The 14787-nt window shown below is 33.8% G+C and overlaps 1 protein-coding gene across 2 annotated transcripts in view; it reads left to right on the top strand.

Annotated features, from left to right (window-relative positions):
• Msr1 (macrophage scavenger receptor 1) overlaps window positions 1-12776 on the top strand; it is a 77749-nt gene extending 64973 nt beyond the window's left edge. For both annotated transcript variants that reach the window (XM_046425962.2, XM_058573128.1), the window contains one exon: window positions 9875-12776. In XM_046425962.2, coding sequence (XP_046281918.1) covers window positions 9875-10008 — 134 coding nt within the window. In that variant the 3' untranslated portion in view covers window positions 10009-12776. The remainder of the gene's footprint in view (window positions 1-9874) is intronic.
• Window positions 12777-14787: the final 2011 nt, after the last annotated feature.

The raw sequence follows: 14787 nt of genomic DNA, 5'->3' as shown, positions 1-14787 counted from the left end.
AAAATCTTGTTTAAATAAAACATGAAATGTAAACATTCTTTAATGATGTGGGACCAAGATGGGAAAGGAGCCATAGGATGGGAGAAAAGAATTCCATGTAGGATTTTTAATGGTCAATCCTAGAAAACAGAAATAAAAAGAAAGGGATGTTACAAATATATTTCATATTTAAACTAAAGCAACCCAAATTTTATTTAGACTCAATTGGTTAGTGAAGAATATTGACATAGAGGGAAATATTGTTATTGATAAGGCAGATAAAGAAGAGTAGAGCATAATGAATTACTGACAAGGCATGGCACATACTGGGTGACACCTGGGGGGCATCTATTTGGGCATCTTTCTTCCATGGGACTGAAAAGCAACAGCCTTAGGTGTACCTCCCATGAAGTCCCACAGAAATGAGACATACTATTCACCCCTGATTGACTACTTGTATTCACCCAGGACAGTGAAAACCCATGGGAGAGAAGTAATTGCATAGACTTTCTGTCCCTACTGTTTCTGGCTTGTGCTCCTTAAGAGAAAGATGAGAAACCTGGTTTTGAGGTTAATAAAACATTAAATAATTCTTTGGCTGCATACACATTGGTGTATTTCACCTAGATGACTCAGTATACTGCTCTATGCATGTATTAGCAGGATGCAAAATGTTTTAACGTATGTCCATGAAACTTTTACTGTCATTTTTATCTAAATTGGCATATTATGCTAAGCTTTATGTATAAATATACATACACAGATGCTGCAATTCTAAATGACATAGATAATTGGAAAAGATAGCCCCACACCCAAGCATTTTAATAAGTATTTCCCACTTCAATCTGATACTTTGTCTCAAATGGATGTTGACAAAAAATAAGATGTAACCTTCTGTTTCCTAAGTGTTATTATTCTAGATAGATGTAGGCAATCTGGCAAAACGGAAAGAAAAGTGTATGTAAAATTATAAAGACAAAATAGGAGCATTTCCAGATAACCTTATCTACAGTGATAAAATAGGAGAGCATGTCAAATCATTATACCAGAGGACTAGAATAAGATGAAATAGCCCTTCTAAATGCATAAAGATATTAAATGACATTATGCTACAATTTAGTGAGTAATGAGTATATGCCAGGCATTGCACTAAATGTCTAAATAATATTGATAATAGGTCATAGCTGCCTCCTTTATTCCTTTATGTAAATGAATCCTCATATCAAATGTAAGAGACAGATTTAAGCAGGGATCTCAGGTTCTGAGGCCTTCACAGGCCAGGAGGATATTTTAATTTCATGAAGAGACTAGACAGATAATACAGAGTGGTAATATGCAGTGTTTATGTATCCAGATTCAGCCCCTAGCTACAAGATTTTTCACTTGTGCCTTAGAGGTTTGAATGGAAAAAGAAAAAGAAATGGAAAATATATTTAATTTTCTACTACCAGATAGATGTTGGGAGTTTCCAAATTTTTTATCCACACTCATTCAGAACTTGTTTCTCAGGCTCTAAATCTTTTTTGCACCTGTAAAATTTACCTACCCAAAAGAAATGTTTTCAAGGTCAACTTTTTGGAGAGGAATAAAAAAAAAAAAAAATATTCCCCAACCCTTGGCCTCTAGAGGATCAAATGATGCAGCCAATCTCCTAGCTAAGTCTGAATTGCCAGTCTACATTTCTACAAATATTTTATGGGGTGAAAATTCATTTCTATAATAACTAAGTTATACACAATGAAAGGCTATGTATTTTAAATACATAATTATATAAAACATTTCCACTGAATGTTAGCATCTGTGAAGTAGACACCTGCGGTACTAACATAGGACACACAGTTCCCTTTAAGGGTCTTATTCACCCTTCATATGGCTAAAAATTCTCCAGTTTAAGAAATAGCAAAGTGTTGATGGTTTGGCTTCTTAGAATGTAATACTGTGTCAAAATGAAATACAGAATTTACCAGTTGTTCAGATAATTTAATCAGTATTGATAAGCTTAATCTAAAAACCAAAAATGTCCTAAAATGCCTTTAATCAAGATGAGTTCTTTGGTAGCTTTCATTGTCCAGAGAGTTGGCAACTCTTCATTTAGCTTTGTTTCAATAAGAAACCCAGTAGTACAGTTTATTAATCTCCTGTGTCTTCAGGTAAACTTTTTATCTATTACAGAGAAAACCAAATTGAGAACAACAATAGTAGTATATGTAATTTAATTCAGGGGAAACTAATGACCTTTGGCAAAACACGATGTATGGTACTCTAGCTTTATTTCTTCTCTGAGCATGAAGACTTGCTTCCTTGCTTTCCCTCTGGAGTTCCAAAGGTTATTGTTCAGATTGCATTAACTTTAATGTCTAAGCTCACAAGTGAAATATGCTTTTTTCTCAAAGCTTTTTATTTATTCCTGCTTATACCTCTAACAATTTTTGGTCTAAAGCACTGGTAAGAAAGTTTGGAAGTAAGTATCCTGAAATACTGGGAATTAATATTTCCTATTTCAATAAGGAATAAAAAAATAGGGTTTAGTCTCATGTTAAATTGTTTACTTGGTACTATCAGGATGTTGGTTTTCCTTTTGTATTTTTTGAGCACCTATTAAAGCAAATTGGAAAAACTAGGAGCTTTGTTAGAGAATATGAGATGTGAAACCTTAGCTCTGCTACTCATGCCACAGAATTCCAGTTTCCTTTCTTAAAAAAAAAAAAATCAATCTGGCAGATTTACTCTGAATCTTAAGTGCACTAGCATATGGAAAGTGACCACCACAAAACCCCATAGTATTGTTCAATACTAATAGAGATCACAGCTAACATGCTGTATAATTATAAATTCATTTACTATTCTCTTTGAAAGAAGAGTCAGGGCAGTATTATATGGTATAGAGACATTGATGATGTTCCAAGAGTCAGAAATGTAAATGCGATTTTCCATTGTACAAAGGTGTGAGAGGTGCTCTCATCATCTCCCTATTTCTATTGGTCCAGCTCTTGTTTCAGCTTTCTGTCTGCAGTTCAATACCAAACAACTAAAGAATGATTAAGAGAATTTTAAATAATAAAGCAAGATGAACTGGGAAAAAGACATAATAGAACCAAGGTTATTTGTTCTGAAGGGGAAAAAAAGTGTTTGAAAAGTAAATTTTATGATCTGCTTCGTTGGATATTATATTTTAAGAGACAGGCTTACATTATAAGCTGCTTTGGGATTAGACATGCTGAACAACCCTTTTATGTAAAACTATTTAGACTCCCCCTTGTCTTTTTACTCCTCTACTTTAAATTTACAGTTTTACCCACAAGAGTGCAAAAAAAAAAAAAAAAAAAAAAAAAAAGCAATTTTGAAGGCAGAATAGAGACAGAAGAGGAAACTTAGAAATATGAGTGAATATGTAGAGGAATAAAAGAGAAACATGCATGAGAGATCTAATTATTATTCTCTTAGGAAAATAAGAAGAATAAGATTAATATTATATTGTACATAATTACCAAAATTAAAACAAAAAGAGAAAAATTTAAATTTATCCCTTTTGTATAATTCCTCCATTACAGAAAGAATATCATTTTTTGGACACAGGCTCCCTGACCCCCTCAATTTTTTTCTGGTTTTAAAATAGCAAACCTGGATTACAAGTGATAATCCTTGTTAACTTTAAGAACAATTAGTTTTGCAGCTGCAAGCAAAATGATTTATTGGAATAAAGCTTAAAGCATGCTCCTTTAAATAGGTTCTTTCATTTGGATGCACCTTTTGCATGAAGTAGAATGTTCTTTCTATTTCCTGAGTAGACAAAAACAGTTAAATTAAGGAAGTACTAAGAGCCATCTGGTATTTATCATTGTGTAGGGCAGGGAAGGGAGGGGAGTCACTTCTCCTTCCTATCCACCTCTTGTTCCAGTGGTCTCCCTGTAGCAAACTTGGTTGAGTTTTATCAGACAGTGGTACTACCTAAGGGAATTTGTTCAGGTATGTCTGAGCCTATGTGGTTTGTGATGAGAAAACTAAGAGCTGAACTAGGAGTAGATAATTCATCTTAAGTTTATAATGCTGAACTCCAACGTCAAAACAGAAGAAGGAAATTTTAAACATTAAGTGCCAACTCTTATTCATTCTTAGCTCATTATGCTTTGTTTTATATTACCACTTCCATAACAAATTTTATAGTGGACTTTTGTTTTTAAATGCAAGGAAAAATAGCAAGCAACCAAAAAAGTATAACTCCACACCTCTGAACTAAATTATAGGGAATGGGAGTAAAATAATCCCCAAATAAATAAAAAATATCAATAGTTAAGAATTTCAAGTTTTACATAATTCTTCTCCCTCCCATAGAAAGCTTTGAAATGTAAATATTAGGATGTTGGGTATTTTGGAAACCCTATAGGGTTTATATCTATTTTGTTACTTACAGTAACAAAGATAGTACTAAGAATGGGAGAGAATCAGTTGTTAAGTATTATTTATATAATCTCCTTTAGTGCTCACAGAGCTTGTGAGAAATAGATATTATAGCCCTAGTTTCTCAGAGAGGAAGTAAGTATAGCTAGTAGAGGTCACAAAACTTGCCCAAATTTACATACCCATTGTGGGGGGAGTGTATCTCAGTTTCATTCCTGAACCTGGAACTCATGCCACACTATTTTCACCACATAGAACATCCTTCTAAACCCTTTATCCTTAAGAACTTCATTTTTTAAGGAGTTTTCTTTTTTAGAATCTTAGACTCATGGGATGTTAAAAGTAAATGAAATCTTATTTGAGCCCCACTCCTTTTTTCTTCATATGACAACATTGAGGGAAAATAAGTGGACTCTCCGGAACCACAAAGCATCCATACCATAACCTATGTCCACAAGGTCTGCTATGTTTCCATCCCAATGGCATTTTCAACTTTGATTCCAAACATAATATTTTTTTTTCCTCAAAGGAGAAGGTCTTCTTAAAGCACTTCCCTGATAAGTCATCAAAGTGGTAAAATTCATGTCACCCATCCATGACTAGATATAATGAAAATACATCCAGATGCTTTTAACCATTAATAATCTTTGCTTCCATTTCCATCTACTCAGCAGTCAATCTCAAATCTCATCATTTTACTGAGTGTCTGGTCAGTGAATGAACTCCAATTACCTTTTTTCCCCATAGCAATGGTGGCCAACTGAAGATCAGATTAAAGATACCAAATATCACTTAAACTTGAAGAGGCAGGGCTGGGGATGTAGCTCAGTGGTAGAGCTACATGTATGAGGTTCTGTGTTTTTCCTAAGCATCACACACACACACACACACACACACACACTTACTCACCCACTCACTCATACATTCTTACACAAAAGGTTAATAGGAAATATAATTACCTTTGCACTATACTCTCAAGCATCACAAACCAAGCTCATAAAATTACAGAAGCCATAGACAACAGTTTTATTGTTTCCTGTTGTTAGAAACAAAATAAGTCCACTTGTCCTTCCTATAGCCCTCAAATTTAAAGAAAGTCACAGATGCATAGATGCCCGGATAGATAGATGAAATAGATATATAGATACATAGGTGACATGAGCAGATGACAGATACATAGAAATATATGAGATAGATGATGGATACTGATATAAATAATTAGGATTGAAAAATTCAGGATTAAAGAATAAAAATGTATCTAAAATGTACACATCCAATTTACATAATTTTCCACTGAGTAGGAAATATGTTTCAGAAGCAAATAAAAAGAAAAACAGCAGCAACAACAAAAATCCTTGAATAACTGTTATTATCTTTAAAAAACCCATTTTTTTAATCTTGTAGGTTCATATGAGTATAAAATTTTATGAATTTTATGCTACCTTTGCATTAATTTTTTAATGCAGAAAACAATTTGGAATGAGATAGAAAATATGTATTAAACAAAAATTTCCCTTAGGCTCCATAGTCTTGAATATATTAATATAAAAACAACAACAACAAATATTTGGAAGTTATTTTTATAACTATTTAAGCATCTACACAGCCAATGAATACCGTTAAGTGTCAGTGTACTTGGCTGTATTCTTTGCTGTTTTAAGAAAGTCATATATCCTTTCTGAGTGACAGTTTATCTATGAGATGGAAGTATTGCCATCTTTTTTCAGGGTTATTATGAGAAGAAACACTTAGAATTGTATGTGAAAATACCTAGCATATCCACTTATACAAATGCACTCATAACATGTTTGCTGTGCCTGAATCTTTTCCGCATAGCAAAAGACACAGTTACCAAAACCTACAAGTGTTTATCACATCTGTGTGTCCCCAGTAGAAAAAAGAAGTTCAATAAGAGGTTCTAAAGGTAGATATCACTCTGCCACCGTACCTGTGTGTGCAGTTGCTTCACAACCCTAGAACTTAAGGCCCAGTAGAAGGTCAGGGCAAGTGCGAAGGATTTTGGTCTTGTTCACTCCTGTAGATACTCAAAATAGATTTCTGTCATGGTTGTCTAAAAACACAGGGGTGTGCAGTACATTGTTGATAAAGGGCACTGGCTCTGGGTAGAAACAGGTTAGGAATTCCCTGTGACCTTGGTAAAAGTTTCTTATTCTTTCTCTGAGTTTCAGTTGCTTCAACGATAAAATGGCATGATATCAGCACTTAATTTTTTTTCAGTTATTTGAGGATTCAATGAGATAATATGATAAATGAAGATTGAATGCTTCTTGTTACCTACTAATTCCTTAAAAGAGTAAGCTTAAATTTCCATTATTATCACCTCATCCTTGCTATTCTGACATTCATAATTCCTTAACCACAGCGTCTAAAAATGTGCACTCACACATCAGCACATCAATTGACTAAGTCATTTCTTCCCTGTGCTGCCCCTGCTGGAACGGTGCTACAGCCCATAGAAAATTCTGACTTTCATTCTCTTTTCTAGGAGTCTAGAAATTCTGCACTTAATCCAGTGACTGGATTCATAAAATATAGAGGAAAAACCTCATAGTAGCCAGTGACAGAGGCCATGGAGCCTTCTATTCTTGTGCTCCCAGAAGTATAAGAGTCATGGTTTTCACCAAAATTTCTCTTTTCTTCATTTACACATAATTTTTTTTATGTCCATAAATGTAATGTGCACAATTTATAAAGATCCTAGTGTCTTAACTCCCTTCCATTTTGGCACTGGTATTGTCTTACTATCTGTAGAGCTGTTTGTTGTTGCTGTTGTTTTTGTTTTGTTTTCATAATTGATACTGTGGATTGAACCCAGGGCCATTTAACCCACTGAGCCACATCCCCAGTGATTATATATATATATAATTTTGAGATATATAAATATATAATAATTAAATATATAAAATAAATAAATATATAAATAAATAAATAAATATATAAATATATAAAATTATATATATATAATTTTGAGATAGGGTCTTGTAAGTTGCTTAGGGCCTCATTAAATTGCTGAGTCTGGCTTTGAACTCTTTATCCTCCTGCCTCAGCCTCCCTAGCCACTGGGATTACAGGTATGTACCATGGTACCCAGTTGTTTGTTTTCCAAAACTTCTTTTATAAACCTAAAAGGAAATACACACAAACGTATTCACACTTAAAAATATGCATAAACAAACGGGAGTATGCCTCACATAACAAAAGCAATTTGAGAACCAAAAAGTGTTTTTGGAGGGGTTTCTAGAAAAACTCAACACTGTTATAAACACTTCAAAAAATAGTTGCGCTCTTCAGTTTACTATTACTACTTTTGCAATTGATCAGCCCAGGAAAAATCATTGCTTTTTCATAATAGAAACAGTGTGGTTGGGGTTGTAGTTCAGTGATAGAGCTTTTGCTTAGCCATGGGTTCCATGATGAACACCACAAAAACAATCAAACAACCCATAATAGAAGCATAGTTTGGACTCTAATTGTTTAATTACTGTTATGGTAAATGAAAAATGCAATGTTCATAGTTATTTTGATAAAGCAAACCAAAAGAAAATTTTGTCTCATGTTTGGATCTTTTTAGTGAAGGCACAGATTACTCATAAATTAAATGAATGTATCATTTATTTGATATGTGAAAACCAAAATTTTCTGTTCAATTCTAAAGAGCAAATAAAAGCATGTCATTAAAAAAATTTCTATATAGACATGTATTATGTTTCCTTCTGTCTTACAAATTCTTTCTTCTTCAGTCCAACTACCAATCTTTTGCCAGACATACAATTTTAAAATGTACATCTGATGATGTCATTTTTTGGTGGCTTAACAATACAAAGTTTAAGAATTTTTTTAACATGGACCCCACTTTCTACCTAACCTTCCTAATGATCTTCCTCCAGTGATTAATATATTTTGTGTTTTAGATGCCCAGAGACTAATTATTTTAATACATCAAGCATTTTCATGATGCCCTTATTACTTGAAATAACTTTTAATATATTCTTATATAAGATGGAAAGCCTCCATAAATTTTTAAGGTTCTTTCCAGTGTTATCCACATAGTAAATAACAAAAGCACCAAGAGCTGATTATTTATTTATACATGCACAAACCACTATACAATTATGCACATTATTAACCATGTACATATTATTATATTTTATTTATTGAGCTCACAGAATATTTGAAAACTTGGTGAGAGTAATATCATCATGCATGCCTTTTTGAAAAAAAAAATAGTCTTCTATAGATGCACAGAGGTCTAAGTTGAAGTTATTTCTAAATATGTTTTATATAGTTCTTGTGACTGAAAGAGAACCTTTCAAGATCATATTGGTCCAACTTTTTAGGAAAATCATCATAATTATGCATACAGTATTAAAATATTTACTTATTATCCACCAGTTTTGAAAAGATTTTGATAAATTCAGTGTGGAACCATCAGTGTCTTTATGGCATGAAGTATTCTTGAAAACTCCTCAGGAGATTTGCAATTTTATCTAGCTAACAAAACCTGATGAAACCATTTATTTAAAAGTTTTCCAATGGTTTGAACTATCTCAAGAATAAAAAAGAAGGAGAACATTTATAAGTGATCTACTTATGAAACTTTAGGGAATAACACATCCAAACATTTATTTTTAAAATTAGCTTTTCTTTTCATTGCATGAGTTTCTTTTAAATAGAGTTGTTTGCTTATTGATAAAAATGGAGTATTTACTTGGAAGTGGTGGTTAAGTATATTCATTTAGTTAAATATCTGTCAGGTAGCTTACTGATGACAGCCGTTGTTTTTCTTATAAAGGCCTGAGAAGTATCTCAAACAAAGAGTATGTGTGTTAGCCCTGACATTTTCATGTTATTTGCTTGTTCTTGTAGTTAGTAATATTTTTAATCCATGGTTCCTTACAGTGTAGTTTGTAAATCCTTTCCTGATTGGATCAGTTTTAGTTGGATTAAAATTAGATAATATTTTGGCAAACTAGGCACAGCTCAATGAAACATATCGGAAGCTAAAAATAATGAAGATGAAGCTATGGAGTCCTCCCACCAGTATTTCTTATGTTCCAGACATGCCCCAGGATGTTTCGAAAAACAGTTGCCATAGTTTGACATGTAGATCATCTGGTTATCACATATCTCCATTGCTATTAGAGCTATTTCCTTCCCTATGTTTAGATTAACAATCAATCTCATTGCACCCTTAGAAAAAGAATCAGTTATCCTTTAATCTGTGCTTTCATGGACCAGCATAGGAACTTTTGTTATAACTCTCATTTCTTGGTACATTAGTAGTTTACATGTTGACTGGAGTGTAGAGTTCTCTGAATCAGGGGATTCATTTTGGAATTCTAACAGAGAGCACAGAACTTGCATGTAGATAATGATCAATATTTGGGTTTAATTAGTGAATGGGCTAATGGCTTTGTCCCACTAAACATGACCACTTACTTATGCTTACTAATGCAGTTGTATCTGATTTTTGCAGGTACTGGTCCAATATGGCTGAATGAAGTATTTTGTTTTGGAAGAGAGTCATCTATTGAAGAGTGTAATATTAGGCAATGGGGTGTGAGAGTCTGTTCACACTCTGAAGACGCTGGAGTCACTTGTTCTTTATAATGTATTGTGTTTTCATTCATATTTATGAAATCTTTGTTGTAAAACGAGTATTATCTTTTCCCATTAAAATTAGTTTAATGAAAATTTAAGGGATTAAGAGTATTGTCCAATGACCAGTAACATTTTTAAATAATCTGATAAACATATTGAACACCTTTATACTTACTCTATATTTAAAACATTTTAACTCCTCTAGGTTTTTAAATGGAATTTTCTAATGTAATAACATTAAATTAAACACATTTGACTTTTACGTCTCCTAGATCACGAATGTCAATGATAATTGAAAGACACTAATCACTGGCTCTAATTTCTGATACTTTCACCACCAAATTATAATTTTGTCATTTTAATCTTCATTGTAACATAGTTAATTGATTTTAATTACTTTCTGAATAATGGGAGGGTTGAGAAGATCTCTTTTGTGCCCAGTTGGCAAAATTCTCCATTGCATACATATTTTTAAAGGCAGAATCTTATCTGAATATTAATATCTGTAAATTTAACATGGGTGTTAGATAGCATTACTAATGATCTCTTGGCCATGATGGAGAACTTATTTTCATGGCCATGTTCTGACTGCTGTTAATTATAAACTTAGTTGAAAGGACATATATCGCTGCATGGTCAGACAACTGGTGGATCAAAAATGTTACTTGTCAACATACAGCTCAGTTTGTTATGCATTTTAATTAAGTTGAATGCCTAAGTTGTTATAATTCTAGGTCACTGTGCTTAAAATGTATGTGTGATTATTCCATTTTAACACATATAATGCAAATGCCTTGAGTGTAGAAGACAGAGAAGTTTTAACTATTTGTCTTTGGAATCTTCCATGAAGTCAGTCAACATTTATAAACACAGAAAAGGTGGGGTGTCAGGCATCTTCAGGCTTAAAAGGACAGTAATCCAGGGTATGCTCCCTCAGAAATAGTCATCTCATCCCCAAAGCCATATCCTAGAATATGAAAACCACCCTTTAAAGTAGCTGTCTACATGTAGGGCAGAAAGACCAGTGGGTGTCATTGAAATTCAACTGAATCCTTAAAAAAAAAAAAAAAAACCCTTAATTTTCAACTGTCCTATCTATATTCAACTCATAGGAATCTGTGATTATATAATAAGTTTGTTAGAGAATTGCTCAACTCTTCTTTCTTTGTGACAATAAGCAAAAGTAGAGGCTTAAGCCTTTTTAATCACCTGAGTCTCAGTACCCATCACTTGAAGAGGCAAATGTTATTTTGGAATTGCAACTGTTGGAAATAACTTATTGAAAATATATTTTATTATGTTGTGTTCTTCTCCTGTGGACCACTGGCAGTTTTCTCTATCAGTGTAATTTTGTAGTTAAGAAAATGGATTCTGAATCTAGACTGACTGTGTCAAACCTTAGTACCAATTTTGCTAGTTACAAATTCTGTGTGATCAGGCCCACTGTCTATGGATTTTATTCACAAGGCAAATAAGAGGGTTTTAAAGATAATCTTTGCATCATCAGCCTGCATGGCATGTCTGAAAATTAGTGCCTATGGGCTGTGAATATTATATTGCTATAGAATATATGGATACTGATTTCTCACTTGTGTATAGCTAGTTGTATTTTTATTAAGTAATCTAAAAATTATTTTTCTGTAATTGGGATGACCTACAAAGCTCAGTCAAGTCTAGAAAAGAAGTTAATAACACCAATGTAATCTGAAGACTTAATTTACTTTGAAACAGTGAATTGCATTAACTCCTTCAAGGATCCTACATTTGCAATTTGATTTTCATTTTTTCAAAAGGAACCAGCTGATCAGAAGCAATGAATTTAATTCATCTCATCATCTAGCATCAAAATAAACATAAAGTGTTTATTTAGAAATAAAGGAAGGGAGGCAGGAAGGAAGAAAGAAAAAAGAAGAGGAAAAGGAGAGGGAGAAAGGGGACTTAGAAAAGAGGAACAATTGACATTTACAGTCTAAGCATATTTCACTTCAATTATCTGAATAGTTTTCAATCAAAACTTTCAATTTTTCCCAAACTCATGAACCATAACAAAATATTATTCTCAGGTGAAGCATTGAATAGCAGTATGTGCCTGTTACAAATTAAATAGTGATACTTGCTATTAAGGGGAAAATGCAAGTTTTAGAGCCTTAATAATGTATTTGTGTTCAGGGTGGCAGTAACGTTTATGCCAAAACCAAACACAGTCTGGTAACACAAACTTCCCATCCCTGGCTTACAGTGATATCCTAATTATCCTTCAGTGGCAAATGTGTAAACATTTTTACTATGTAATACTATATAAAATACAATGGTAAATCACATCTCCATATATAAATTTTATAAGAACACAAATTATTGCTTATATTTTCAATTATGCATCCAGATAGAAAAGCAAGTTCTAAGATGATATATATGTTATATTTATGTTAATATTTAAATATCTAATAAATTATTGTTTATGGATTCAAACAGGTGGAGTAAATACACATAATCGTATATTGGAATGGTACCATAACCCCAGCACAGTGATTACTGCTGAGGTGTAGGGAGGACAACTGAGATGGGCAAAGTGGGCTTTAGACAAATCTGTAAGTGTATGCAGATGCGAATATAACTATGGATGCATATTTGAAAATATAAGAAAGCAACAATATCTGTTATAAGAGTGTCTGGTCCATTATTTCTGTATATTTAAAAATTTTAATAACTAAAGCTATGAAAGACTTTTTTTACATATGCTATGACATTAAAAATAGAGCAAACTCAGCTGCTTGAAATAGAGTACAAAGATGCTTGCTTCTGTATGTCCTCTAACTGAAAGACAAAGATTTTTACCTTCTTCTTTCCTCAATGCTGCTTTTTGAGGCAGTCTACGTGGTATTCTTCACCCAATGAGAAAGACTGAAGCGTCCAAAAAACAAGCAAGATGCTGGGTCAGGCAAGGGTATGGTGCAGCATGTTGGGAAATACAGGATCCCAGAGAACATCTCCCAAACACTTCATTTTTTCGTGTTTTTCATCTGTTAAGAACATCAGCAAGCCTGGAAGCAGGGGCTTTTTCATTAGAAGAAGGTCTAATAAGCTCTGGGACTTGTGATAGGAGCTCTGGATTTCCAGTAAGAAATGTGTATTATTTATGCAATGAGATTGTTTTCTAATTTGAAAAATTTAAAAAAAATAGAAACAGTCTAGTCCAATGTTCTTATTGATTTCAAATAAGACATTTGTGGCACAGATAAAATATTTACTTGAGATTACTCAGCTATGAGAGGGAACCAAGTTTCCTAATTCACAAGTCAGCTAAGCTCTCTGATGCTTTGGTTGTCCCAGAAACTTTGTATGTTTCAAATGTGTCCTCTAAAGCCCAAGTGTTCAAAACTTAACCTCCAACACAACTCTGTCTCCTCACAAGTGTTGAGATGTGGGGCCTTTAGGAAAGGCCCTCATGAATGGATGAATGTCAATGTCACAGAATTGGATTTTGTTATTGGGAGAGCAAGTTTGGTGTAAGTGGGAGTTTTTCCCTCTCTCCTGCTCCTGTGCTCTCTCGCTCTTCCACCTTCTGATGCAGGATAATTCAGTAAGAAGATCCTTATCAGAAGCCTGTACCTCTGTCTTGGATTTCCCAGCCTCTAGAACTATGAGAAACACATTTGTTCTTTATAAATTACCCAGTCTATGTTATTCTTTTATAATAGCAAAAATTTTAAAAAAAAGGACTGAGAGAGACTTTAATGGACAAATAATTTTCTCTCTGTATTTTATTTCTTGAGTACAATTCCACAGATCAGCTATTACCAGCTTTACATATAGGAGGGAGGTGTAAACAAATTAATCAACTCTGTGCAACTTGACAAGAGCGGTATAGTTTTTAAAAAAAAATGTTAATACGGAAAGTATAAAGCAGATTCAAACCACTGTTACAGAAATTAAATATTGCAGTGCTCTTACTCAACTCCCCTTTTCTCTAACCTACCAAAACAAAGAAAAAAAAAGTTAAACACACAAAAACTATAGTAACTAAGCCAAATCTTCCCTCGTTCCTTCACTACGTTGGTGGATTTACATTTCATGATTACAGCTAAGCCAGAACTATATTTTCTTGCATTTTGCTTTGTACCTTGCTCTGGTTTATCATTGGCTATATTTTCTTCATGCTTAGAAAGTCACCACGGGACCAGCAGGATGCTGACATAGCATCTACAGATTGCATCTGCTGGCTGACTTGGTTTGTTGGAGGCAGCAGCTCTTATTCCCCCTGAGGTAGCTCCTGGAGCTACTCAGGAGCCCCTTTCAGTTTCTCTCACTCCCAGGGCCAGGTACACGCTTAACCCCATGGTGAATTCATCACTTCCCCTGAAGCCCACTTGGATCACGGAAGTTGGAGGCAGTGAGGAACTAATGCAGGTTCTGGTCTTCCTCGTGGGTTCCATCTTAGTCAGGCTCTCCCCTAGTTCATGTCCACCTTTCTCATGGCTGACCATGCCATCTTCAGATCAGAACTAGGTACTAAAACCACAGACTTGCAGAAGCTGCTTAATCAGCAACCAAAATCCACAATTGCATAAGACTGAATCCCCTGAACAAACTCCCTGTATCATTTATATATGCTTCTCTACTCAAACTGTAACCACAATTTCACACAAAAGAAAGACTAGTGCTATTTTGTTTTTACATAAAGAAGACTGATGGAAAATTGATTGACTTAACAAAGAAATGGAAAGAGAACAAAGAAAAGGAAAGAACCCCCCTGTGATCTGGGAACATAAGAAGACTTCTCAACTTTAA

The sequence above is a fragment of the Marmota monax genome, unplaced genomic scaffold, assembly GCF_021218885.2.
Source record: "Marmota monax isolate L192 unplaced genomic scaffold, Marmota_monax_Labrador192_F-V1.1 WCK01_AAM20220418_F8-fsc00197, whole genome shotgun sequence".
Classification (NCBI taxonomy): Eukaryota; Metazoa; Chordata; class Mammalia; order Rodentia; family Sciuridae; genus Marmota; species Marmota monax.
Note: the sequence above shows the minus strand (reverse complement) of the source record. Positions and strands in the feature narration are given on the sequence as shown.